The 27,835-nt window shown below is 46.5% G+C and overlaps 1 protein-coding gene across 1 annotated transcript in view; it reads right to left on the reverse strand.

The window, feature by feature from the left end:
• LOC149429047 (CLIP-associating protein 1-like) overlaps positions 1 to 27,835 on the reverse strand; it is a gene marked incomplete at its 5' end in the record, with an annotated part of 158,285 nt that overhangs the window by 6,562 nt on the left and 123,888 nt on the right. Inside the window, 5 exons of the mRNA XM_089666790.1 lie at positions 8,695 to 8,901; positions 18,058 to 18,186; positions 20,850 to 21,040; positions 21,124 to 21,367; positions 22,805 to 22,952. Coding sequence (XP_089522916.1) covers positions 8,695 to 8,901; positions 18,058 to 18,186; positions 20,850 to 21,040; positions 21,124 to 21,367; positions 22,805 to 22,952 — 919 coding nt within the window. The remainder of the gene's footprint in view (positions 1 to 8,694; positions 8,902 to 18,057; positions 18,187 to 20,849; positions 21,041 to 21,123; positions 21,368 to 22,804; positions 22,953 to 27,835) is intronic.

A 27,835-nucleotide genomic window follows, 5' to 3' on the forward strand; every position in this document is an offset into this window, starting at 1 on the left:
GCCTTCGAGTCCCCCATGTTGTCATGTTACAATGTATTCCCCTCCCCCCTGAAATGTCCCCCATGTTGTCATGTTACAATGTATTCCCTCTCCCCCCTGCAATGTCCCCCATGTTGTCATGTTACAATGTATTCCCTCTCCCCCCTGCAATGTCCCCCATGTTGTCATGTTACAATGTATTCCCCTCCCCCCCTGAAATGTCCCCCATGTTGTCATGTTACAATGTATTCCCCCTCCCCCCTGAAATGTCCCCCATGTTGTCATGTTACAATGTATTCCCCCCTCCCCCTGAAATGTCCCCCATGTTGTCATGTTACAATGTATTCCCCCCTCCCCCTGAAATGCCCCCCATGTTGTCATTTTACAATGTATCCCCCCTGAAATGTCCCCCATGTTGTCATGTTACAATGTATTCCCCTCCCCCCTGAAATGTCCCTCATGTTGTCATGTTACAATGTATTCCCCCCTCCCCCTGAAATGCCCCCCATGTTACCATGTATCCCCCCTGAAATGTCCCCCATTTTGTCATGTTACAATGTATTTCCCCTCCCCCCTGAAATGTCCCCCATGTTGTCATGTTACAATGTATTTCCCCCCCCCCCGTAATGTCCCCCATGTTGGTAATGTATTTTTTGGGATTGGATGTGATGGACCGACACAAACTGGCACATAATTGTGAAGTGGAAGGAAAATGAGAAATGGTTTTCCACATTTGTGACCAATAAATCTGAAAAGTGTAAAGTGTGGTGGCATTTGTATTCGGCCCCCCGGAGTCAATACTTTGTAGGACCCCCTTTGGCTGCAATTCCAGCTGCAAGTCTTTTTGGGGATGTCTCTTTGCACATCTAGAGAGGGACATTTCTGCCCGTTCTTTGCAGAATCGCTCAAGGTCTGTCAGATTGGATGGAGAGCGTCTGGGAACAGCAATTTTCAGGTCTGGCCACAGATTCTCCATTGGATTTGGGTCTGGACTGTGACTGGGCCATTCTAACACATGAAGATGTTTTGATCTAAACCATTCCATTGTAGGTCTGGCTGGATGTTTCGGGTCCTTGTCCTGCTGGAAGGGGATCCTCCGCCCCGGTCTCAAGTCTTCTGCAGCCTCTAACAGGTTTTCTTCTAAGATTGCCCTGTATTTGGCTCCATCCGTCTTCCCATCAACTCTGACCAGCTTCCCTGTCCCTGCTGAAGAAAAGCATCCCCACCACATGATGATGGTGTGTTCAGGGTGATGTGCAGTGTTAGTTTTCCCCCACACATAGCGTTTTGCTTTTAGGCCAAAACGTTCAATGTTGGTCTCATATGACCAGAGCCCCTTCTTCCACATGTTTGCTGTGTCCCCCACATGGCTTCTCACAAACTGCAATCAGGACTTCTTATGGCTTTCTTCCAACAATGGCTTTCTTCTTGTCACTCTTCCATAAAGGCCAGATTTGTGGAGTGCACGACTAATAGTTATCCTGTGGACAGATTCTCCCCCCTGAGCTGTGATCTCTGCAGCTCCTCCAGAGTTCCCATGGGCCTCTTGGCTGCTTCTCTGATGAATGCTCTTGAATGCCATGTTTTGGTAGGTTGGCAGTTGTGCCGTACTCTTTCCATTTTCGGATGATGGACTGAACAGTGCTCCGTGAGATGGTCAAAGCTTGGGAGATTTTTTTATAACCTAACCCTGCTTTAAACTTTTCCACAACTTTATCCCTGACCTGTCTGGTGTGTTCCTTGGCCTTCATGATGCAGTTTGTTCACTAATGTTCTCTAACAAACCTCTGAGGGTTCACAGAACAGCTGGATTTATACTGACATCACGTGACACACAGGGGGACTCTATTTACTAATTAGTTGACTTCTGAAGGCAATTGGTTCCACTAGATTTTAGTTAGGGTTATCAGAGTAAAGGGGGCTGAATACAAATGCATGCCACAATTTTCACAGATTTATTTGTAAAATATTTTGAAAACCATTTCTCATTTTCCTTCCACTTCACAATTATGTGCCACTTTTCTATGGGCCATTTCTATCACATCCAATCCCAAAAAAATACATTGACGGTTTTGGCTGTAACATGACAACATGTGGAAAATTTCAAGGGGTATGAATACTTTTTGAAGGCACTGTATAAGTAGTAAAAACAGTCCTATACTATGCATTAATTGTAAATACACTGAATGAAAAGAGCCTGCTTCCAATAGAACGTCATTAACCATGGGAGGAGCCCCATTTACCATTACAATGACACTTCATGTTACGCTTTTTGTTCAGCTGGCCTGGAGCCCGGGGTGACTACAGAATTTACCATGCCACTTGCTCAGTGTCTCTCCGGCCCTTTCATCTGAACAGGTTGGGCCACATTATTGACCAGAAGACACCATCACCTCTGTGGGAGCAGCTCCTGTCTCCATCAGTAATCAATATTCTAGTGGACGCCTAGAATGGGATGGGCGCAAAGTCAAACCCCGAATGCCTCAACTGTGTCAACAATGTAATCTTCCCGTACATCATGCTACGACCGGGAAATGTGCTGGTTTACAATCAGGACTGCACAAATCCCTGGAGCCGATAAGCCATGAACCTAAAGAATTTAAATAATAAAAAGAAGTTGTACTTATGTGACCCCTGACCTCTTCTCTCCTGGAGTCCCCTGGCGACGCTGTTCGCTCCTCCTTCCTCTAGGTGCCCCCTTAGCAAGCCGTGTGCTATGGGGCCACACAGGCAGATGCGATCCTGACCCAGGCTGCGTGTCTCCATAGGGAGTCACTTTGGGTGGGGGGCCCATGAAACACAGTTCACTTTGGAGAAGTGGGGACCCTTGTCTCAGCTCCCCACATCCCTCTTATGTGTAAGTTACCCTGTGCCTGTTAGGGGTACAGGGTGATCTGTCCTAATATTAGAGTGGGGGGTTGTGGATTGTTTGGTGTTATGTGGTTGCATCCCATTGTTCTATTGTGTGTCTTACTTGGGAGCAAACTATTATGGGATGTGTGCGTTTGTGTGTATTGACTTGGTGGGGGGTGTTTCCGGCACCCCTGATGGGACTGTCTGTTGGTGTGTCTCTTGCTACTGGGTGTGGATTGCCCCGCCCTGTGTCATAATGCAGGGGGGGGGGTTGTTCCCTTGAATGTATATGTCTTGTATCTGTGTTGAAATAAAGTAGTCTATTTCCTGGTTTTACTTCAAGAGTGGTGTCTGTAGTCGGTGTTCGGACGGGGAAGGCGGGAGTCTAACGGAAATACCCAAGTGCAGTCTGGGTCCGGTTCCGCTACAACGCCCCTGCTCCCTTCTCACAGGATTTGACTGACAGTAGCAGGAGCCCATGGCTCCCCCTGTTCTCAATCTCCCCTGTAGGACCAGGAAGACAGAGCAGTGGTGCTGCAGTTAGAATAGCCCTTTTGAACCTTTTGCGTTTAGAACCTCTAAGTTAATTGGACTTTCATCTACTGGGGTTAATGGACTGAAAGGTAACTTGGCTCCTTAAAATCACACTAAACATTTTTTTATGAAATAAAATAAATGTAATATATACAAGTAGAATGCACCTTCTACCTTTTCCTCGGTTTCATCTTTTGAATGCAAGCTTTTTTTCTTCTATTTTCAGACTTCCTGTTCTGGGGGTGGCTACAGTTGCTTCCTGTGGCCCCCTTGTGTATGTGAACATAGCCACCCTTTCCTGCTCACCCCTGAGATGGTCCACACATGTACATGCAGACATGTTCAGCTCTATAGGAATTGTATGAGCCCCTGATGAAGTCATTCAGATGACACCGGTATGTGCAGAGCAAGTTCAGAGATGTCCTCCCGTTTGGAAGCTTTAGATCAGTGGTTCTCAACCTTCCTAATGCCGCGACCCTTTAATACAGTTCCTCATGTTGTGGTGACCCCCAACCATAAAATTATTTACCCAGTAATTATAATTCATGAGTGTCATTTTACCTCCAATACTGCTGCTTTCAACACAGCAGCTGCTTTCTACACAGTAGCTGCTCTTTACACATCGGAAATATGTGTTTTCTGATGGTCTTAGGGGACCCCTGTGAAAGGGTTGTTTGACCCCCAAAGGGGTCGCGACCCACAGGTTGAGAACCACTGCTTTAGAGCTCCAGAAAGCTTGGTTTGTAGCACTGGAGTCCTTCGCACCTTGTGGGATTTTTGACTTTTTTTTTACTTCAGCCCCAGGCCATTTCTGGCACTTTTTGTTTACATCTTAAAATCAGTGTTTTTTGCTAGAAAATGTATATTTGTTTCCCAGCAGGAGCAAATTGGATCATGCTTTGCTAGTTTTTTTTTTGCCTTCCTCTGGATCAACTGTGGGTGTGGGATTGTAACTTTTTTTTCTATTGTTGAACTGGATGGACTTTTGTCTTTTTTTAGCCAGACTAACTATGTAATATAATAGAGAATTAATTGGTATTTTTTTTGCATTTTTTTTATGTCACAGTATTTGTGTAGCAGTTTTTTTCAAACACAATTTTTGGGAAAGAATACACTTTTTTTATTGCAAAGAACACAATACGTAACCCAAATATAAAAGATCTTACACCGAGTAAATAGATACCAAACATGTCACGAGTTAAAATTTCACATGCCTGCGCAACGGCATCAAACGACGTAAATTTTACTATTCATAGGAGACGCTTTAAAAGCCTCTACAGGTTATCACTTTAGATTTACAGAGAAGGTCTGGTGCTAGAATTATTGCCCATGATCCTCACCTTTTAGATTGTAAGCTCCCAGGATCAGGGCCCTCCTAACCCTCTTGTATTGAACTGTATTGTCTGCCGTTATATTGTAAAGTGCTGAGCAAACTGTTGGCGCTGTATAAATCCTGTATAATAATAATGTGTGGGATGATCGCCATTTGTGTGCGTGCGGGACCGACATGTGCGTACGCGCAGGGTGGGGGTGGCACTTTATTTTTTATTTTTTTTTTACACTGTCACCTACATTTTTTTGTTTGATCACTTTTATTGCAGTCACAAGGAATGTAAACATCCCCTGTGACAGCAATAGACATGACAGGTATTTTTATGGATGGATCTATAAGACCCCAAATCCCTCCTCTACACTTAAAAGCATTCAAAACAACAAGATAGGCGTTTTTGAATGCTTTCAGATTTTTAAAAATGGCGCCATAAGTTTCTAAGTAAACCCAACGTGATGTCAGGTCATCACTTCCGGTCTACATTAAAGATTCCAGCTTTGTTTGGCTGTCCGGCCAGCAGGTGGACGTGCTGGCTGGTCGCTTGGGATTCCTCACAGTGGGACAGGATTTCCCAAGAGAGTGGCGGGAGGGGGAAGGGGGATGTCCAATCCCGCTGCTTGTACAAGCAACTGAGTGGCTAATAGCTGCTACGATTGCTTGTACGAGAGAATGGATCGCTGGCTCTAAAAAATGATATCGAGGTGATGCCTGCAGTTGCAGCATCACTCCGGTACAACCATGAAAACTCCAGTGATGTACGGGTACATTGCTGGTCCGAAATCAGGTTTTTTGTTTTTTTTTGATTGAAAGATTTTTTTTCAATTTACAAAAACAAAACAGCATTAGAGATAAACCAGATCATCGCCTAATGGCGAGGGGAAAAGGTTGACGGCCTACATAAGACAACGTTCCATGGGATCATAGTAGAAAAAAGCAAGATAGAGGCCCTTTTCAGATGGGAGAATCCGTCAGCGGATCCGCCTGCTCATCCAAATGTTAAAAGTAGGTTGGCCTAATGAGATCATGAAACCAGAATTCTGCAGATTATATTTTATGTATCACTATTTATGTATAGAGGTCATGTAATAAATGATATTATACTCATTGCTGGTAATCGTTGTGTATATTGATCATTCTGGGCGGCAGGGTGTGGCTACAAGGTCACACGCACACCGCATCACTTCCACTTGTACGTAAGACGTCAACACTACGTATTGCCCGACGAACGTTTTTTTTAGATTGGTTAATGTGGGCCACGATTTCGACCAACGAACGAACGCCTCTCGGTCGTCGGATGACCGATCGGTCAATTTTCTAATCGTGTATTCCCACCTTTAGGATCAAGTGGGCCTTGAATCAAGCATATACTGTTAAGTGTCTGGAAAACAGCTGCCCGGTAACGATGGAGCGCACAGGGGTCAAAGTGACGGCCCTCCAGCTGTTGCAGAACTACAAGTCCCATGAGGCATTGCAAGGCTGACATTTACAAGCATGACTCCCACAGGCAGAAGCATGATGGGACTTTTAGTTCCGCAACGGCTGGAGGGCCATCAGTTTGGCGTATGAATGAAGGATCCTGTATTGACCTTACAACAGTGGTTCTCAACCTTCCTAATGCCGTGACCCTTTAATACAGTTCCTCATGTTGTGGTGACCCCCAACCATAAAATTATTTTCGTTGCTACTTCATAACTGTAATTTTGCTACTATTATTTCAACACAGTAGCTGCTTTCAACACAGTAGCTACTCTTTACACGTGTGACTGGTCCACATAAGTACATTATGGCGCCAACCCTGTCACATACACCTGTATTTGTACGGGGTGTATGTGATGGGGTTGGCGCGATGATGTCATCATGCAGGGTATTCGTAGGTGGGCGTATCTGCATGTGGGCGGACCCGCCTGGAGACGGATAGAGAAGCGGTGTCTCGGGTGACCCTGTGACAGGGTGACCCCTGTGAAAGGGTCGTTCGACCCCCAAAGGGGTCGCGACCCACAGGTTGAGAACTGCTGCCTTACAATGTGGGCAGTTAGGCGAGTCAGACCTACCCCAAGAATGAAGACGTTGTGGTGCGAAGTGAACCCCATGCAGTACAAATACAGTTGTGACCAAAATTATTCAACCCCCACTGAAATTGAGTGTTTTGGCCAGTTTGACATTGCTTTTGATCATTCAGTCATCTTGCTTACATTTACATTAAAGAGGCACTTGTAGGTCAGACAAATATAACATAACAGTTATAATGAAATAACCACAAATGTCTTTTCTGTGCTCACAGCATTATCAGTTTTATTCAACCCCCAAGTGACATTCAATCTTAGTACTTAGTACAGCATCCTTTTACAGTTATAACAGCTTTTAAACGTGAAGCATAGCTTGACACAAGTGTCTTGCAGCGATCTACGGGTATCTTCGCCCATTCTTCATGGGCAAAGGCCTCCAGTTCAGTCACATTCTTAGGCTTGCGCACTGCAACTGCTTTCTTTAAGTCCCACCAGAGGTTCTCAATCGGATTTAAGTCTGGTGACTGCGATGGCCACTCCAAAATGTTCCAGCCTTTCCTCTGCAACCATGCTCTAGTGGACTTGGAGGTATGCTTGGGATCATTGTCCTGTTGAAAGGTCCAACGTCTCCCAAGCCTCAGGTGTGTGACGGACTGCATCACGTTTCCATCCAATATCTCCTGGTACTGAAGAGAATTCATGGTACCTTGCACACGCTGAAGCTTCCCTGTACCTGCAGAAGCAAAACAGCCCCAAAGCATGATTGACCCTCCACCATGCTTCACAGTAGGCAAGGTGTTCTTTTCATCATAGGCCTTGTTCTTCCTCCTCCAAACATAGCGTTGATCCATGGGCCCAAACAGTTCTAATTTTGTTTCATCAGTCCACAGAACACTATCCCACAACTTTTGTGGTTTGTCCACATGGCTTTTGGCATACTGCAGTCGACTCTTCTTATTCTTTGGAGACAGCAAGGGGGTACGCCTGGGAGTTCTGGCACGGAGGCCTTCATTACGCAGTGTGCGTCTTATTGTCTGGGCTGAAACTTCTGTACCCACATCTGACAAATCTTTTCTCAGTTCCTCAGCAGTCACACGGGGACTTCTCTCCACTCTACGCTTCAGGTAGCGCACAGCAGTCGAAGTCAGCATCTTCTTTCTGCCACGACCAGGTAGCGTTTCAACAGTGCCCTTTGCCTTGAATTTGCGAATGATGCTTCCTAAGGTGTCTCTTGGTATGTTTAACATCTTTGCAATCTTCTTATAGCCATTGCCCTTCCTGTGAAGAGAAATCACCTCTTCTCTTGTCTTCCTGGACCATTCTCTTGCCTTCACCATGTTTGTAACCACACCAGTAAATGTCTAGAAGGAGCTGAGTATCACAGTCATTTTAAAGCTGCCTAATTGGTGCTTATTATGCTTGATTGCTGCTCGGTGACATCCACAGGTGTTTTCAATACCTGATGGAAAGCACCTGTATGAACCTCTGTTCTTCAGAGTGGTAGTCTTTAAGGGGTTGAATAATTGTGGCAATGAAGAAACCACATAAGAACCATTTACTACTGTATTACATAAACAATTGATGTCATTTTAGTTGCATTTGGGTAGTTACAACGTCCTTGTAGGATTTGATTCTGAATACAATTCCAAATGTACACTATAGTCCCTAAACCCCTTTACAGCATTGGGGGTTGAATAATTTTGGTCACAACTGTATCTGCGTCAGGCACTGAGAAGGGGAAAGGGATACCATAGGGGTTCTAGCGCCTGTTGCCGCTGATCACGCTTCACTTTTTAGTTTGGGAACTTCTGTATAACTGGCAGCTGCTTCATAAATGTTGAACCTGACAAAAACTAATCAGACTTTTACTGAAGGAAATAATCTGGCACTAAGCCGAAAAGCACGCGGGGAAGAGGCGGAATTTTCTAGGAAAGGAATGGGTGGGATAAGCACCACTGACAGCCGATTCCACAAAGGAACGATGTGAATTACCTGTAACAAACCGGGAATAATGTCTTGCAGGATCTGATGCAGCGACTCCTTGGAAATTCTTTCAATGACTTTAGTTTGCATCTTGATAGCAGCCAGATTGATAGGATAATCGGCCGTCTGGATGATGGGACAGAGGACTTTGATGCATTGTTCGGGGTGTATGGAGCTCGCTAGGGTGGAGGCCGCTTCTTCTGCAGCTCTGACAACCTGAAATACAAAACACAATACATCAGTCACTGCTGCACCGCAGAACTCTATGAATTAGATGAGCCCCGGGAAGTGTAGGAAGCTGCTGAGGTACGCTACAATTATTTTTGAAGTTGATTAACCGTAAAAGATCTCTAAAGTGGTTCTAAAGCTCGGCTTTGGGGTTTCTTTTTTGTCTGCAAAAAGGTTAAAATAGAGGCGTCACATCACCTCCTCACCACCTGTCAATTGCCTCTGAAAAGCGTTCCAAATACTGATCACTCTTCAGAAAACCATTGAATGTCAAAACCTTTGCCAAGTCTTGGTTTGGGAAAGGTTGATGGATGATCGGTCAGGAATGAAAGCTCGGCAGAACAGCCATGTATGAACGGCTGTGGCTACTTAAGGCGAAGACTTTCACCATAACCAGCGACAGAAGCTTGGTGCATCCATCGTTTCTGAGAAATGGCAAGCCATGATAACAATGTCACAGCGGTACTAGGAAACGGCATTACCTGGGGCGTAAGACTTGGCTGGAGACGCTGGCAAGCAGAACAGATTACTCCACCCACAGACTCTGCCGACGTGGCCTGAAAAGGTTATCTAAGGATCTCTGTGATGGGAATTGTTGCCTGTGTGCAGAGCTGATTAAATAGGAACTCCAGGAATACGAGAACTTTACACACGAATTTTAGGTCCGCTTGGCTCAAACGAATCGTCCAGCTGCCACCTCTGGGTGGCCGATGGTGAAGCAGTATATCACTGTTGTAGCCTGAGCTGCATACAGGAAGCGGCGTCCTCTTCCAGCGGGCGCTCCAGCGACTTCCCCTCTATGTCCCAAATAAAGAGTGTCGCTTTCTCCCCCACTCACAATCCACTCCTTGGCCAATCACAGGAAGCCTTGTATTTATTGAAAAATATACCTGATGGGTGGGAGTGTCCTGGAGAAAGCAAAACTCTATTTTGCACAAGGAGGGTGCTGGAGTACCTGCAGGAAGAGGACGCCACATCCTGTACATTTGCCTGAAATGAAGACAGATACAGATTTTGTTTTATCCAGCTGTTTAGGCAACTTAAACCATCCAAGTGAAAGATAGAACACCAACATGTCAGAAAAGAATAAAAAACAAAATTCAAAAACAGAATCACTGAGTTGGTGAAAGGATTCCACCCCCCCCCCCCCTTGTGTCAGGATTCTGTTGAACCGCTTTTTGCTTTAATTCCAGATTTTAGTCTGTTGAAATGTCTCCACTAACTTTGCACATCTGGACTTTGCAATATTTGCCCGCTCTTCTTTGCAGAACGGCTCGAGTTCAGTGACATTTGATGGTGAGCGTTTGTGGACTGCAGTCTTCAAGTCATTCTACAGATTCTCAATGGGGTTGAGGTCTGGGCTCTGGCTAGGCCATTCAAGGACATTCCCCTTCTCCTCCAATCACTGTACGGTGATTGTTGCTGTGTGCTTTGGGTCATTGTCGTGTTGGAAGGTAAACCTTCTTCCCAACTTTCTGGCGGAGGACGGCAGATTTTCCTCCAGAATGTGAGGGGATTTTGCCCCGTCCACTTCTCCATCTATCCTGACAAGGACTCCAGTTCCTACTGCAGAGAAAACCCCCATAACAGGATATCCCCCCCTCCATGTTGTACTGTAGGAATGGTGGGATTTGGATGGTGAGTTGGATTGGATTTCCGTCAGACATTTAGTGTTGAGGCCAAATTCCATATTAGTCTCCTCTGACCAGAACACCTTTTTTTTTTTCATGTGGCCTCAGAATCTTCAAGGTGCATTTTGGCAAAACGCAGTGGTGACCACACGCGACCTTTCATGAGGAGCAGTTTTTTTCTTGCACACCCCCCCCTCAGATTTGTGATATTGTTGTCACATGCACACAATGACCACTCTCTGTCAGTTCCTGACTCAGCTTCAGAGTTGTAGGCCTCTTGGTAGCCTCACTGACCAGTTCCTCCTGGCTCATCCAGTTTGGAGCAGCGTCCTGATCCAGGGAGGGTCTGTGTGGTACCAAATACCCTCCACTTCCTAATAATAGGCTTCACTCTGCTTCTAGGCATTGATAAAGCCTTCGACATTTTTTTAAATCTATCTCCTGACTTGTGCCTGTCCTCAACTTTATCCCGGAGACAGTGCCTGGCCACCCACAGTTGGTTGTTTGCTTCAGTTTCACTAAGGACTGAAATGCTCCAGGAAAGCTCTTTTCATGCTGAGCTAATCAAAATGTCCCCAGCTGATCACAGTTGAAAGTCAAATGGCTTTTTTTGCCATTGAGAAGGTGATTAGCTACACCTGATTGAGTTTACAAGTTATTTTTAAGAGGGGTGTGATCCTTTTTCCTACTTCTGTATTTTTTTTTTTTTCCTGACACGTTGGTGTTATGTCTTTCACTTGGATTTTATAAGTTGCACTGAGTATATACAGCTGGATAAAACAAAAACTGTGTCTGTCTTCATTTCAGGCTGCAAAGCAACAAAATGTGATTATTCCAAAGGGGGCGATTCTTTGCTATACCCACGGCAGCACAGGCTACAACAGAAAATTAAAGTTTCCCCATCGGCTACACAGAGGGGGCATCTACATAGTTCATTTGAACCAAGCTGTTTCAAATGTATGAAGTAATCTCATTCCTTTAGTAGTTCTTTAAATAGGCGATGCATCTATTCATGAGATGGCAATTACAGCCCTTTGAATCCTTAAAGTGGAACTTTAGTCAGAAAATGAAGTCCTGCTAAATCACATCAGGCTGACCCCTTTAAAACAATAAAAAAAACAGTGTCTATACTGTATAAACTCCAGTAATACATAGTGTCACCTTCCTGTGCACATGCTCAGTTGCTCTCCATTTTTAGGCACTGTGCTGAATTTGTAGAGACCGATCAGCTGGCAGCTAGCGGTCTGATTATGTCCATATTTCTGTGCTGAAAGCGGTACATTGTTTTGCATGGAAATATGTTTTTTTTTTATTGTAGGCTGTAATTTTTAGGAATAACTCACTGAAATCTGTCCGGACAAGAGTCTAGTAAACATCCCGGGGATGATAAAATTTGAAACACGAAATCATAAATTATAATATAATAAATAATCATAAAAATAATAATATAATAATAAATGTAATTCAATAATATAATCAAACCAAAAACACTGAAATGTGAAATATAGCGCCAAGTTCGCACATCGCTGAGCTCAGTCGCAGAATCGTTTTCAGTGTCTGATGAGGAATTTCCCCCACGAATCATTATCACTCAATTCTGCAAGTGGTTCTGATTTACTATCGCTGTTCTCTAGCCGGTCTAAAACCGCTTTTGACCTAAAGGGACGCTTTTTGGACACCATGGACGTTTCTCAGTTTCCAGGCAGAAAGAACAGACAAAATGCAGGCAGGGCGCCGGACAAAGCACTCGGGACAAAATGTATGTGAAATGGTTTGATACAGGAATGTTATACTATGTGATTTTAGTGTATTTAGTGAATGTCACTTTTTCACATTTTTGAATTTCCCGCCAGTTCCGTCCCCCGTACGTCCCGACGTCGCAGGGACTGGAACCCGGAAGACAGATGCCGGCATCGGCCGGAGGACATTGCCGGGGACACTGCAGGGGGGACATCGTGGGAGCGCAGGACAAGGTAAGTGCTGGAGGGATCCCGGAGCAACGCTGCAGTGTATTCCCGAGTGTAGCTCGGGGGGGTTACCGCTTGTGGTGCTGAAACTTTACCCCGAGCTACACTCGGGAATACCGCCAGGAGGGTTAAAGATTTACTGCTGCTCAGGGGCTCTGGGCTCCAGCAAAACACCAGCCTCCAGCAAGAAGAAACAGGAGCAATGCTGGAGGCAATTTACAGCGCACACCGATTCTGGTAGCATAATGATTGGGGGGGGTGGCTGGGGGGCGAAGCCATGGACAGTTGCCGATGATGAAATTTCCCCTACTTACTATACAGCAGAAGGCAGAACTGATCACAAGTCTCACAGAGACTGAACAATGATTTCACAAACAATATGCATCGTCTTGAGACATGTCAGGTTCTCTTTAAATCTATTCGCAATCATTGGTAAAAAGGGCAGATGTGAGAAGACAGCTGAACCCTGGCCAGGCCTCACCCCAGAAAACGTTGCCAATTACTATCCTAGGTAACTCCGAAGCAGGAAACAGATGAAAGGACGCAATGTGCAGAAGCTATTAAATGATACTGCCAGGACACTGCGATCCGATCCGGTGAAATCAATGCACAATAGTGAAACACAGACGGCAAAGCCCAGTATGGTCATTTCCGGAGAAACATGCCTTCCGAAACCCTGCCCGGGCCAGCCATTCAACATTGTCAAGGCCAGAAAAGACGAATCCTGGCATTGTAACAATGTATGTGGGGTATGCCGGGGCAGTGCACGGCTTCTCTGCACATTTATCACAGCTTTATGCCTTCACAAGATTCCAGACCCGGTATATTTATGTATAGTTACACTGGTGCCTTTTAGATCAATGTAACTATAGGGTTGATTTACTAAAACTGGAGAGTGAAAAATCTGGTGCAGCTGTGTATGGGAGCCAATCAGCTTCTAATTTCAGCTTGTTCAATAAAGCTTTGAAAAACAAAAACCTGGAAGCTGACCATCAAATTAGCGTAACAGTAGAGCGCTTCATGGAATGGGTTTCCATGGCCGAGCAGCTGTATCCAAGCCTTCCATCACCAAGCGCAATGCAAAGCGTCGGATGCCGTGGTGTAAAGCACGCCACCACTGGACATTAGAGCAGGGGAGACATGTTCTCTGGAGGGACCAATCACTCTTCTCTGTCTGGCTAACCGATGGACGTGTCTGGGTTTGGCGGTGGCCAGGAGAACAGGACTTGCCTGACTGCATTGTGCCAAGTGTAAAGTTTGGTGGAGGGGGATTACGGTGTGGGGTTGTTTTTCAGGGGTTGGGCTTGGCCCCCTAGTTTCAGTGAAGGGAACTCTTAAGGCGACATTTTGGACAATTTCATGTTCCCAACTTTGTGGGAAGAGTTTGGGGATGGCCCCTTCCTGTTCCAACATGACTGCGCACCAGTGCACAAAGCAAGGTCCATAAAGACATAAAGGAGCCAGTTTGGGGTGGAGGAACTTGACTGTCCTGCACAGAGTCCTGACCTCAACCCCATAGAACACCTTTGGAATGAATTAGAGCGGAGACTGCGAGCCAGGCCTCCTCCCCCGACATCAGTGCCTGACCTGACAAATGTGCTTCTGGAAGAATGGTCCAACCTTCCCATAGACACCCTCCTAAACCTTGTGGACGCCCTTCCCAGAAGAGTTGAAGCTGTTATAGCTGCAAAGGGCGGGGCCAACTCAATATTGAACCCTACGGACTAAGACTGGGAGGCCATTAAAGGTCATGTGCGTGGAAAGGGCGGGGCCAACTCAATATTGAACCCTACGGACTAAGACTGGGGGGCCATTAAAGGTCATGTGCGTGGAAAGGGCAGAGCCAACTCAATATTGAACCCTACGGACTAAGACTGGGGGGCCATTAAAGGTCATGTGTGTGGAAAGGGCGGGGCCAACTCAATATTGAACCCTACGGACTAAGACTGGGGGGCCATTAAAGGTCATGTGTGTGCAAATGGGTGGGGCCAACTCAATATTGAACCCTACGGACTAAGACTGGGAGGCCATTAAAGGTCATGTGCGTGGAAAGGGCGGGGCCAACTCAATATTGAACCCTACGGACTAAGACTGGGAGGCCATTAAAGGTCATGACCGTGGGAAGGCCGGCGGCCCAATACTTTTGGCAATATAGTGTGTGTGAGAAGTATCAGATTAGGCCCGGAGCTAAAGTGGTTAAATATAACAAATTATGACTTGTACCTGGGAGAAGTAACAAAAAGTAGTACATTCTGCAGCAGCCATCGGTCTCTCATGGCCAACAAACGGGAATAACCAAGATTTATGTTAGATGTACAGCAGTTTATGGTGGAGAAGATTGCGTTCTATAAACTTTCGAGTCTCACATTAAACAGAACGTTATAAAAGTGTATCACCTCTGTTTGTATGCAACACACAATAACACTTTACAGCTATACATACCGAGACGACTGACTGACTGACACAGAGAGAGAGAGAGAGAGAGAGAGAGAGAATTTGAAACGTCTTGTTCTTTCGAGCGTTAATTTCCATGCAGAGAATAATGTGCCCATTAATTTCGGCTTCATTAGTTTTCTTTTACTCTACACTTAGGTATCTTGTTAATAAGTAAACCCCCGGGTCACTATGAAGCACAATCTCATTACGCTCGGTATTTGGGGTGGTTGGAAACGATGGAGAGCAGATTTCAGCCGCACAAAGAATTTTTGTTCAGTGGGCAGATCTGCATTCTGAAATCGAATATATAAAATGTAAGCATAGCCAGCCGCCCCCCTCCAACCCTCACCACAAGGACCAGCGGAAACACCCCCAATGATAACTTATTTGTATTCACTCTGCTCACAAGATATTCTTAAAATATTTGTAAATGTTTTAGGTGCTAAATAAAAATGGGATCTACTTAAAGTAGAATTCCAGCCTCAACCTAACTAGTCTTAAAAATGTCCGCCGTGCCCTTTAATATCTCTGCTGACATGGTCAGAGACGACATTCAGGTAGGCCGTGGCGTTTAAACGAAGCTCAATTGGTATTAAAGGGCCCAAAATGAGCCAAGAAAATCTCCCCCACACCATGACACCACCAGCCTGAACAGTGGATACAAGGCAGGATGGATCCACCACACCATGACACCACCACCACCAGCCTGAACCATTGATACAAGGCAGGATGGATCCACCTCACCATGACACCACCACCAGCCTGAACCATGGATACAAGGCAGGATGGATCCACCACACCATGACACCACCACCACCAGCCTGAACAGTGGATACAAGGCAGGATGGATCCACCACACCATGACACCACCACCACCAGCCTGAATCATTGATACAAGGCAGGATGGATCCACCTCACCATGACACCACCACCACCAGCCTGAACAGTGGATACAAGGCAGGATGGATCCACTACACCATGACACCACAACCAGCCTGAACAGTGGATACAAGGCAGGATGGATCCACTACACCATGACACCACAACCAGCCTGAACAGTGGATACAAGGCAGGATGGATCCACCACACCATGACACCACCACCACCAGCCTGAACCATTGATACAAGGCAGGATGGATCCACCATACCATGACACCACCACCACCAGCCTTAACAGTGGATACAAGGCAGGATGGATCCACCACACCATGACACCACCACCACCAGCCTGAACTGTTGATACAAGGCAGGATGGATCCATGCTTTCATGTTGTTTATGCCAAATTCTGACCCAACCATCTGAATATCGCAGCTGAAATCCAGACTCATCAGAACCGGCAACATTTTTCCAATCTTCTATTGGACAATTTTGGTGAACCTGTGTGAATTGTGGCCTCCGTTTCCTTTTCTTAGCTGACAGGAGTGGCACCCGGTGTTGTCTTCTGCTGCTGTAGCCCATCTACTTTAAGGTTGGATGTGTTGTGCATTCAGAGATGGTATTCTGCATACCTTTGTTGTACCGAGGGGTTATTTGTGTTACTGTTGCCTTTTTATCATCTGGAACCAGTCTGCCCATTCTCCTCTGACATCAACAAGACATTTTCCTCCACACAACTGCCACTCACTGGACATTTTCTCTTTTTTGGGCCATTCTCTGTAAACCCTAGAGATGGCCGTGCGTGAAAAAATCCCAGTAGATCAGCAGTTTTTGAAATACTCAGACCAGCCCTTCTGTCACCAACAACCATGCTGCATTCAAAGTCACTTAAATCCCCTTTCCTCCTCATTCTCATACTCGGTTTGAACTTCAGCAAGTAGTCTTCACCACGTCTAGAGGCCTAAATGCATTGAGTTGCTGCCATGTGATTGGCTGATTAGCAATTTGTGTTACCAAGCAAATTGAACAGGTGGACCTAATAAAGAGGCCGGTAAGTGTGTGTGTGTATATATATATATATATTTTTAGCTCACTCTCCCTCTCTTTTTTTTTATTTCTGTATATATATATATATAGAGAGAGAGAGAGAGATAATATCACTATGAATATCTATCACTATCTATAAATATATATATATATTTATATCTCTCTCTATATATAAAAAAATAAATAAATAAATAAATATATATATATATATATATATATATATATAATAAAAAAATTATATATATATATATATATATATATATATATAATAAAAAAATTATATATATATATATATATATATATATATATATATATATATATATATAAAATAAAAAAATTATATATATATATATATATATATATATATATATATATATATATATATATATATATATATATATATAATAAATATATATAAAATTAAATAATAAAAAAAATATATATATAACAAATTAAATAAAATATATATATAAAAAATAATATATATATATATATATATATATATAAATAAAAATATATACCTATATATACACACACGCACATACACAAATAGAACAATCATTTCACTACTGAATCTCTACAGGTCTCCATAGTACACAAAACTAGTTGCCATAGATAAATTGCTAGACATAGTATTGCCCCGTGTGTGAGTGGGTACGCTGCACCTTGTTCATTCATAGAGAGCGACTAGAGTTCTCTTCAGTCTGTGTGCACAGAGCCTTCGATGGCAGAAACCCAACATGTCATTTTCCCTATGAAACTGGTTCTGGCAGAGAGTCAAATGACTGGTGAAAGTATACACTGAGTAGGTGGCACATAAAAACAAGAATCAGAACACAATGTCTCTTGGAATCTTATCAGAAATCCAGTAACAAACCTCTGACTGTTCGCCTAAATGATTGCTATGTGATTACGACGACTGAATAACTCGCTCAGCACTTAGCAGTTGGGAAGCCTTCTGTCCTACTGGAGAAGCTGCTTACTTCTATCCTGCTGGGTATGGCAGATAAAGGGCAATATGGTGGTGTGAAGTCCAGTAACCTCTTATAGGGGGTCCCATCAACTACTAACTGCTCAATAATTGCCACACCTTAGCCAGACGAGCTTCTCGAGAAGCCATGGCCCATGGCATGATCCATATCCTCACCCTACTGTCTGTCCCCAACTGCACCAACCATGAATCTACCTCTTTATGGGAATCCTTGTGAGCCTCCAGAGTCTTCATGATCGTCAGCTCAGCATAATTTTTAAACCTGGCAGGCTGGTTCCTCAGGATTTCCCGGAGTACTCGTAATGCAAGAGCTCGAATTGCATGCTGGAAAAAAAAAAAAAAAAAAAGAATGAATACTGGTCCTAGAATCAGCAAAACACACAACGTTTAAAAGGCATAAAACTGACCCAATCTAGAATAAATCCCATTTATTCAAACTAACTGCAAAATTCTTCACTTAGATAATTGGCAGGTTCAAAAAGACTCCTAAAAAATGACATCGAAGGAATTAAAAGGCCACCTATCATGCTGCATGTGCACAAAATCACGTATAAATGCACGATTTTGCATTTCCAGGTAGGGGTTGAGCACGCCCTACCCGCGCCGCCATTGGCCTCCGCGGCTGTCAATCAACGGGTCCCCGGCCGGTGATTACTCACTGGCGCCCGGTGATTGCCGTGATTTTCCGACAGGGCGGAAAACTGTTAGTAAACAAAACGGTTCTCCTCCCTGTCAGCTCGTGCACAGCCATGCAAAGCAGTGTGCTTACAGTGAAGCACAAACACGGAACTTAATGTAAAACAGCACACATTTAACCCTTTGATTGCCCCACATGTTAATCCCTTCCTGCCCAGTGCCATTAGTACAGTGTCAGTGCTTTTTATTTGCACTGATCACTGTGTTGGTGTGGATGTCAGTGACACCAACTCAGTTCCCCCCTCAGTGTCAGAATGCCTGCCGCAGTCCCACAACAAGTCGCTGACCGCGATCGTACAGCGCTGAGCGAACTATTGGCGCTTTATAAATACTGTATAATAATAATCGCTACCATTACTAAAGAAAGAAGAAAAAAAAACACCCCACTATATATATATATATATATATATATATACACATATACCACCATTTATAAACGCTATAACTTTCACGTAAACCAATTAATTTACACGTATTGGGTTTTTTTTTTCTTTTTTAGCAAAGACCCGGAGCAGAATACATTTTGGCCTAAATTTATGACGGAATTAGATTTTTAAAAATTTTTTACTGGACGTGTTTAATAGCAAAAAGTCAAAAATATTGTTTTTTTTTCTCAAAATTGTCTTTTTTTTATAGTGCAAAAATTAAAAACGCACAGGCGAACAAATACCACCGAAAGAAAGCTCTATTTGTGAGGAAAAAAAGGACGTAAATTAAATTTGGATGTAGCGTTGCATGACCGCGCAATTGTCAATTAAAATAACGCAGCGCCCAAATGCAAAAAAATGTCCTGGTCAGGAAGGGGGGGGGGTAAATCCTATGGAGGGCAAAGGGTTAAAGACTAATTCCAAGCACTGGCACGCTGGAAATCACTGAATCAGACAGAACAACTTTAGTGATCTCCACTTGATTCTGGGTCCAGGGCCAAGCAGCCACAGCTGATCTCTAGCATTGTGAACGCAGAAGGTCGGCCACTTGGCACGGATACCAAAGAATACTTTGCTTTTTCTGAATGAATGCAAAGCATTCTCTGACTGGGTGAGATGGAGAGGCTGGGCAGCGATGTCACACTCCACCTCATCCAATCAAGAGAACACTTTGTATTCATTTCGAAAACGCAAAGCATTCTCTGACTGAGTGAGATGGAGAGGCTGGGCAGCGATGTCACACTCCACCTCATCCAATCAAGAGATCACTTTGTATTCATTCCAAAAATGCAAAGCATTCTCTGAATGGAGCCTGTGCTGAACAACTGACTTCCTGTGCCCATGACGTAGGAGAGCAGCCGCTCTGTGCGAGACCTGGCAGCAAATGGAGATCGGTGGAGTAGTAGTATCTACTAGGGTTGCACTGATACCGGTACAGAGCTCTTGCATGAATACTCGTGCAAATACACCGATACCTTTGCAATGCCATTTGAGCCCATACGAAATGAATGGGCTCAAATCACACAGCAAAGAATCGCATGCCCTGTGAACAGGAATGCGGTGCGATGCCTGTCCAAATCGCATACGTTTCCCCGCAGGGCTCCTGTGTGAATCCAGCGATGTCATAGTGCCTTCAGCCTGGGTTCACAACTGACACAGCTGTGGGAAACCACATGCAATTCAGACGGGAATCGCACCGCATTCCTGCACAAATCGCATGCGATTCTTTGCAGTGCTATTGCAGCCCATTCATTTTGTATGGGCTCAAGTCGCATTGCAAAGGTATCGGTTTTGGGTATTGGAGCATTTTCATGGGTATCCATGCAAGTACTTGGTATGGGTGCAACCCTAGTAGACACCATTACTCCACTGATCTCCACTTGCAGCCCAGAGGCTGCTCTCCTGCATTGTGTCAGGTATCAGTACGCAGTATCGGCGAGTACCTGGGAAAATGTTTTGGTACTCATACACGCCGGCAAAAAGAAAAACCAGTATCTGGATATAACATTTATAGGTGACGTTGATCCAGGGAATATCCGATTGCCTCTCGGGGGATCAGGAAGGAAATTTTTTCCCTGCAGGAGCAAACTGGATCATCCTTTGCTGGGGAAAAAAATTCCTTCTTCTGGATCAACTGTGGGTGTAGGATTATAACTTTTTTTTTTTTTTTAATGGTTGAACTGGATGGACTTTTGTCTTTTTTTCAGCCAGACTAACTATGTAACTATGTACAACCCTAGTGTCTTCTTCACTGATTTCCAGCTTCCAGAGGCATGGATCAGGTACGGTAAATCCATAGTTATGTTGATCCAAGCTGGACCAGTGTCACCATGTATAATATGTAACAATGGTTGCAGAACTCACATCTTTATCTCCTAAAGTCTCAAGGAGAAGGAGGAGAATAGTTTTGAAGTGCTCCTCCCAAACGCCAAGGTTGTCTTCTCTAGTTATCTTCAGCAGTTCACAGAGGGCGCCTTTCCTCTCCTCCACCCGCTCATTGTGATTGGACAACTCTTTCAGCAGGTCAGCCACCAGATCCGAGTGGTCAATGGGAACTGTAAAGTACAAATATTGGTCAGTATAAAAGGTGCGAGCACAAGGATCCACTTGAAGAAGAAAAGTGCTGGTCACAACCAACCGTCACGCAGCTGGTCCATGTCATCATCAAACACGGCTTCCTTAAGTGCGGTCTTGTCATAACTATTTATAGAATCTGAGTAGGGGTAAGGACTGTACTCCCGCCCACGCGGACCGGTAAAAGCGCGAGGTGGTTGTGTGTTCAACAGTGAAGTTTTGTTGTCCAAAGCCATCCGTCCTCCTTCCACAACATCTCCTCCACGGAGATCACCTACAGGAGATGCCATTCCAGCTTCTCGGGAGACCTGGGGTGTAGAAAATAGAACATGTTGCCAAAAAAGAAATGCTTTGGACTTCCTCGAGGTATATGTCATCATTTCACCCCAAGGACCTCACGTTGCCTTATACAGCTCCAGTAAATCGTTGGTTGTTCTAATTTCAGGAATCAAATAGGAAAATTGGGTGATAATGCCAGTGAATGATTATGTAATGCAGAGGATGAAAATTCTGCTGAAACTAAATGGATCCATAGCTGTTTGTTAAACCTTTAGGGCTCATTTACACTCGCTTTGACACACATTAAAGCATCTGCAGCTTCAACATGCTTTTTTGATACTTTTGTGTTGCTTTTTTGAATCTTTAATCAAGCTTGGCAAATGCTCTGTGGGTGTTGATATTCTATTTGTTTTAAGGGGGCCCCAGTGGAACCCCAGCTCAATAATATCTCCACTCAGCAGATCCCCGGCTCATTAGTACCTCAAGCTCTGCCGATCCCCGGCTCGGTAATACCCTCAGCTCTGCCGATCCCCCACGCTCAGTAATACCCTCAGCTCTGCCGATCCCCCCCGCTCAGTAATACCCTCAGCTCTGCCGATCCCCCCCGCTCAGTAATACCCTCAGCTCTGCCGATCCCCCCCGCTCAGTAATACCCTCAGCTCTGCCGATCCCCCCCGCTCAGTAATACCCTCAGCTCTGCCGATCCCCCGCTCAATGATACCCTCAGCTCTGCCGTTGCCCCGCTCAGTGATACCCTCAGCTCTGCCGTTGCCCCGCTCAGTGATACCCTCAGCTCTGCCATTGCCCACTCAATAATACCCTCAGCTCTGCGGATCCCCCACTCAGTAATACCCTCAGCTCTGCACATCCCCCACTGAGTAATACCCCCAGCTCTGCTGATGCCCCACTCAGTAATACTCTCAGCTCTGCTGTTTCCCCACTCAGTAATACCCTCAGCTCTGCTGATTCCCCGCTCAGTAATACCCTCAGCTCTGCTGATCCCCCGCTCAGTAATACCCTCAGCTCTGCTGATCCCCCACTCAGTAATACCCTCAGCTCTGCTGTTTCCTCGCTCAGTAATACCCTCAGCTCTGCTGTTTTCCCGCTCAGTAATACCGTCTGCTCTGTTTCCCCACTCAGTAATACCCTCAGCTCTGCTGATCCCCCGCTCCGTAATACCCTCAGCTCTGCTGTTTCCCAACGCAGTAATACCCTCAGCTCTACTGATCCCCCACTCAGTACTACCCCCAGCTTTGCTGTCCCCCACTCAGTAGTACCCACAGCTCTGCTGATCCCCCTCTCAGTTGTACCCTCAGTTTTGCTGATCCCCCTCTCAGTTGTACCCTCAGTTCTGCTGATCCCCTGCTTAGTTGTACCCTCAGCTCTGCTGATCCCCCGCTCAGTTGTACTCTCAGTTCTGCTGATCCCCAGCTCATTAGTAAACCCCAGCTCTGCACCGTACTTACCAAGTCATCCTTCCTTCCATCCCGCTTAACAGGCTCATTTAAGTCCTCTTGGCTGCGGAAGCTGAATTTCTCAATGGCCTCGGTGACACCACGGAGCGAACTATAAATCTCATCAGAATTCAGGTTTTCGGTGTCATAATCTAGAAGGCTGGAAATGAAATATAAAGTTAAAGCAAATACTGAAATGGGATACAGTTTTCTTAAGAGTAGCATAGGCTCAACAAGCAAAGGTCTCCCAGCAGCTGGAAGCGTGATGGAACGTATCTGGGAGACAAGCCGGGCACAAGAGGTGCAGTCCTGCATTAACGTCGCAGGGAAGAGACATCCTGGAACAAGCATTTAATGAATGGACAATGCATACAGCAATTGATGAAGATGTAGAAATACTTGTGTAACATGTAACCTACACTTCAGTCAAAAGGGAGAATCCACAAATAATATTGTGTGCAAATAATAATAATGTGCATGTTCCTGCTGTTATCCGTGTTGTAGCCCGGACACATAAAATAGAATTTAGGCTTCAACAAGCCCAGAGATCTTCCCTGCAATCTGGAACCGACTGCACAATATACATTTGACACTGACATTCAGCGCAATGGATATGTATAGGGCGCATCAATGGAGGAGGCTGTGGACCGAGAGATGTCAGCCGGGGACGGAGGAGGCTGTGGACCGAGAGATGTCAGCCGGGGACGGAGGAGGCTGTGGACCGAGAGATGTCAGTTGGGGACGGAGGAGGCCGTGGACCGAGAGATGTCAGCCGGGGACGGAGGAGGCCGTGGACCGAGAGATGTCAGCCGGGGACGGAGGAGGCCGTGGACCGAGAGATGTCAGCCGGGGACGGAGGAGGCCGTGGACCGAGAGATGTCAGCCGGGGACGGAGGAGGCCGTGGACCGAGAGATGTCAGTCGGGGAAGGAGGAGGCCGTGGACCGAGAGATGTCAGCCGGGGACGGAGGAGGCCGTGGACCGAGAGATGTCAGCCGGGGACGGAGGAGGCCGTGGACCGAGAGATGTCAGCCGGGGACGGAGGAGGCTGTGGACCGAGAGATGTCAGCCGGGGACGGAGGAGGCTGTGGACCGAGAGATGTCAGTCGGGGACGGAGGAGGCTGTGGACCGAGAGATGTCAGCCGGGGATGGAGGAGGATGTGGACTGAGAGATGTCAGCCGGGGATGGAGGAGACGCTGGACAACAGGCACCGGCAGCACTTCTAGGACTTGAAGCAAACTCCGTATGTGGAAGAGGATAGAACAGGAAGGCGCTTCTAAGTGCAGTATATCCAGAAAAATCTTTAATAATGACTGTTAGAAACACTTACAAACTCGTCCAGAAAACCGCAACTGGAAGATCTTGACAAAAATCTTACTTACAACTGAATAAAATACTATGGGAAAAAAAAAACGGAAAAAAAAAAAAACAACCAAATTCCAGGGCGCCTATCATCAATCAAAATACGAAAGTTCTTTATTTTCCTAAAAAGTATTGTACTCCTAGAGCATTAGATTCTATACAGAACTTCTAGGACAGCGGTTCTCAACCTGGGGGTCGCGACCCCTTTGGGGGTCGAACGACCATTTCCCAGGGGTCGCCTAAGACCATCGGAAAACACATATTTCCGATGGTCTTAGGAACCGAGACACCGCTCCTCCGTCTCAGGCGATGTGTGGGCGGGATGATACGCTGCTCCTGTCACCTGGCCACACCTCCGGGATCGCTCAGCAGCTCCGCCTCCTCGCCGCTGATTGGCCACCGGAACTGTAGCTCAGGAGAGGCACACAGGCGGCCAATCACCGGCGAGGAGGTGGAGCTTGGAGAGGAGGAGCCGAGCGGCAGCGCGCGTACATCAAAGAAGATCGAGGGAGCTGCCGGAGCGAGTGAAGAGGAGAGCGGCCAGAGAAGGAAGACAGCTGACAGGTAAGTGAGAGAGCGAGCCCAGGCTGGAGCAGGGGTCAGCAAAGTAAGTATCATTGGTGTCAGTGGGAGGAATAGTGCCCCATCATTTGTGTCACTAATACCAACGATGGGGCACTATTCCTCCCCCCACTGACACCAATGATGGGGCACTATTCCTCCCCCCACTGACACCAACGATGGGGCACTATTCCTCCCCCCACTGACACCAACGATGGGGCACTATTCCTCCCCCAACTGACACCAACGATGGGGCACTATTCCTCCCCCCACTGACATTAACGATGGGGCACTATTCCTCCCCCCACTGACACCAACGATGGGGCACTATTCCTCCCCCACTGACACCAACGATGGGGCACTATTCCTCCCCCCACTGACACCAACGATGGGGCACTATTCCTCCCCCCACTGAAACCAACGATGGGGCACTATTCCTCCCCCCACTGACACCAACGAAGGGGCACTATTCCTCCCCCACTGACACCAACGATGGGGCACTATTTCCCCCCCCCCCTGACCCCAATGATGGGGCACTATTCTCCCCTTCACCACACTGACATCAATGATGGGGCACTATTCCTCCCACTGACACCAATGAAGGGGCACTATTCCTCCCCCCACTGACACCAACGATGGGACACTATTTCCCCCCCCCCCTGATACCAATGATGGGGCACTATTCTCCCCTCCACCACACTGACATCAATGATGGGGCACTATTCCTCCCACTGACATCAATGATGTGGCACTATTCCTCCCACTGACACCAGTGATGGGGCACTACTTCCACTGACACCAGTGATGGGGCACTACTCCCCCCACTGACACCAGTGATGGGGCACTACTCCCCCCACTGACACAAATGATGGGGCACTACTCCCCCCACTGACACCAATGATGGGGCACTATTCCTCCCACTGACACCAACGATGGGGCACTATTCCTCCCACTGACACCAACGATGGGGCACTATTCCTCCCACTGACACCAACGATGGGGCACTATTCCTCCCACTGACACCAACGATGGGGCACTATTCCTCCCACTGATACCAACGATGGGGCACTATTCCTCCCACTGACACCAACGATGGGGCACTATTCCTCCACTGACACCAACGATGGGGCACTATTCCTCCCACTGACACCAACGATGGGGCACTATTCCTCCCACTGACACCAGTGATGGGGCACTATTCCTCCCACTGACACCAGTGATGGGGCACTATTCCTCCCACTGACACCAGTGATGGGGCACTATTCATCCCACTGACATCAGTGATGGGGCACTATTCCTCCCACTGATACCAACGATGGGGCACTATTCCTTCCACTGACACCAATGATGGGGCACTATTCATCCACTGACATCAGTGATGGGGCACTATTCCTCCCACTGACATCAGTGATGGGGCACTATTCCTCCACTGACATCAGTGATGGGGCACTATTCATCCTACTGACACCAATGATGGGGCACTATTCCTCCCACTGATACCAATGATGGGGCACTATTCCTCCCACTGATACCAACGATGGGGCACTATTCCTTCCACTGACACCAATGATGGGGCACTATTCATCCCACTGACATCAGTGATGGGGCACTATTCCTCCCACTGACATCAGTGATGGGGCACTATTCCTCCCACTGACATCAGTGATGGGGCACTATTCCTCCCACTGACACCAATGATGGGGCACTATTCCTCCCACTGATACCAACGATGGGGCACTATTCCTCCCACTGATACCAATGATGGGGCACTATTCATCCCACTGACACCAACGATGGGGCACTACTCCTTCCACTGACACCAATGACATGGCACTACTCCTCCCACTGCAAAATTACAGGTATGAAGTAGCAACGAAAATAATTTTATGGTTGGGGGTCACCACAACATGAGGAACTGTATTAAGGGGTCGCGGCATTAGAAAGGTTGAGAACCACTGCTCTAGGATGTGTCCATAACCAGCTTCCATCATTGATATCACACAGATTACCAGTCACACTCCAGTAAATCAACTCTAATGCACTCAGCGACATCAATGCCAGCAAGGAACCATCAAGAATCGGGGCAATGTGCGTGACTACAGCCCATGATGGTGAGAATGAGAAGTGCTGTCAATGTTAAAGCAACAAACGTGTCATGAGTCCACAGCTTGGAACTTCAGAAACAGGGCACTGAATAGGGGCATGGTGGAAGCTGTCCGAGCTGCAGTGAGGGAATCGACTCCATATTAAATGTCCATGGTTTTGGAATGGGGATAGGCGTAGCTTCCAAGCGGGTTTACAACGTACCATAGATGACATTAGTCTGCAAATTTTATTTTCCCCAAAAATGGCCATTTATGATGTCATCGGACTTAGAAGATGCAATGTGCGACGAGGGAAAACAAAATAAATCCTGACCTTTATTTTCAGAGGAAAGTCCATTCAAAAGCAACATTCAGCTAATGCTGTTGTTTTAACATGAGAACTACATTATTCTTTTAACCACTTCCAGTCCGGACACTTTCACCCCCTTCCAGTCCGGAAACTTTCACCCCCTTCCAGTCCGGACACTTTCCCCCCCCTTCCAGTCCGGACACTTTCCCCCCCTTCCAGTCCGGACACTTTCACCCCCTTCCAGTCCGGACACTTTCCCCCCCTTCCAGTCCGGACACTTTCCCCCCCTTCCAGTCCGGACACTTTCCCCCCCTTCCAGTCCGGACACTTTCCCCCCCCTTCCAGTCCGGACACTTTCCCCCCCCTTCCAGTCCGGACACTTTCCCCCCCTTCCAGTCCGGACACTTTCACTCCCTTCCAGTCCCGACACTTTCCCCCCCTTCCAGTCCCGACACTTTCCCCCCCTTCCAGTCCCGACACTTTCCCCCCCTTCCAGTCCGGACACTTTCACCCCCCTTCCAGTCCGGACACTTTCCCCCCTTCCAGTCCGGACACTTTCAACCCCTTCCAGTCCGGACACTTTCACTCCCTTCCAGTCCCGACACTTTCCCCCCCTTCCAGTCCCGACACTTTCCCCCCCTTCCAGTCCCGACACTTTCCCCCCCTTCCAGTCCCGACACTTTCCCCCCCTTCCAGTCCCGACACTTTCCCCCCCTTCCAGTCCC

This window comes from Staurois parvus, unplaced genomic scaffold (genome assembly GCF_062004578.1).
Source record: "Staurois parvus isolate SC_StPar_1 unplaced genomic scaffold, SC_StPar_1.0 ptg002845l, whole genome shotgun sequence".
Taxonomy (NCBI): Eukaryota; Metazoa; Chordata; class Amphibia; order Anura; family Ranidae; genus Staurois; species Staurois parvus.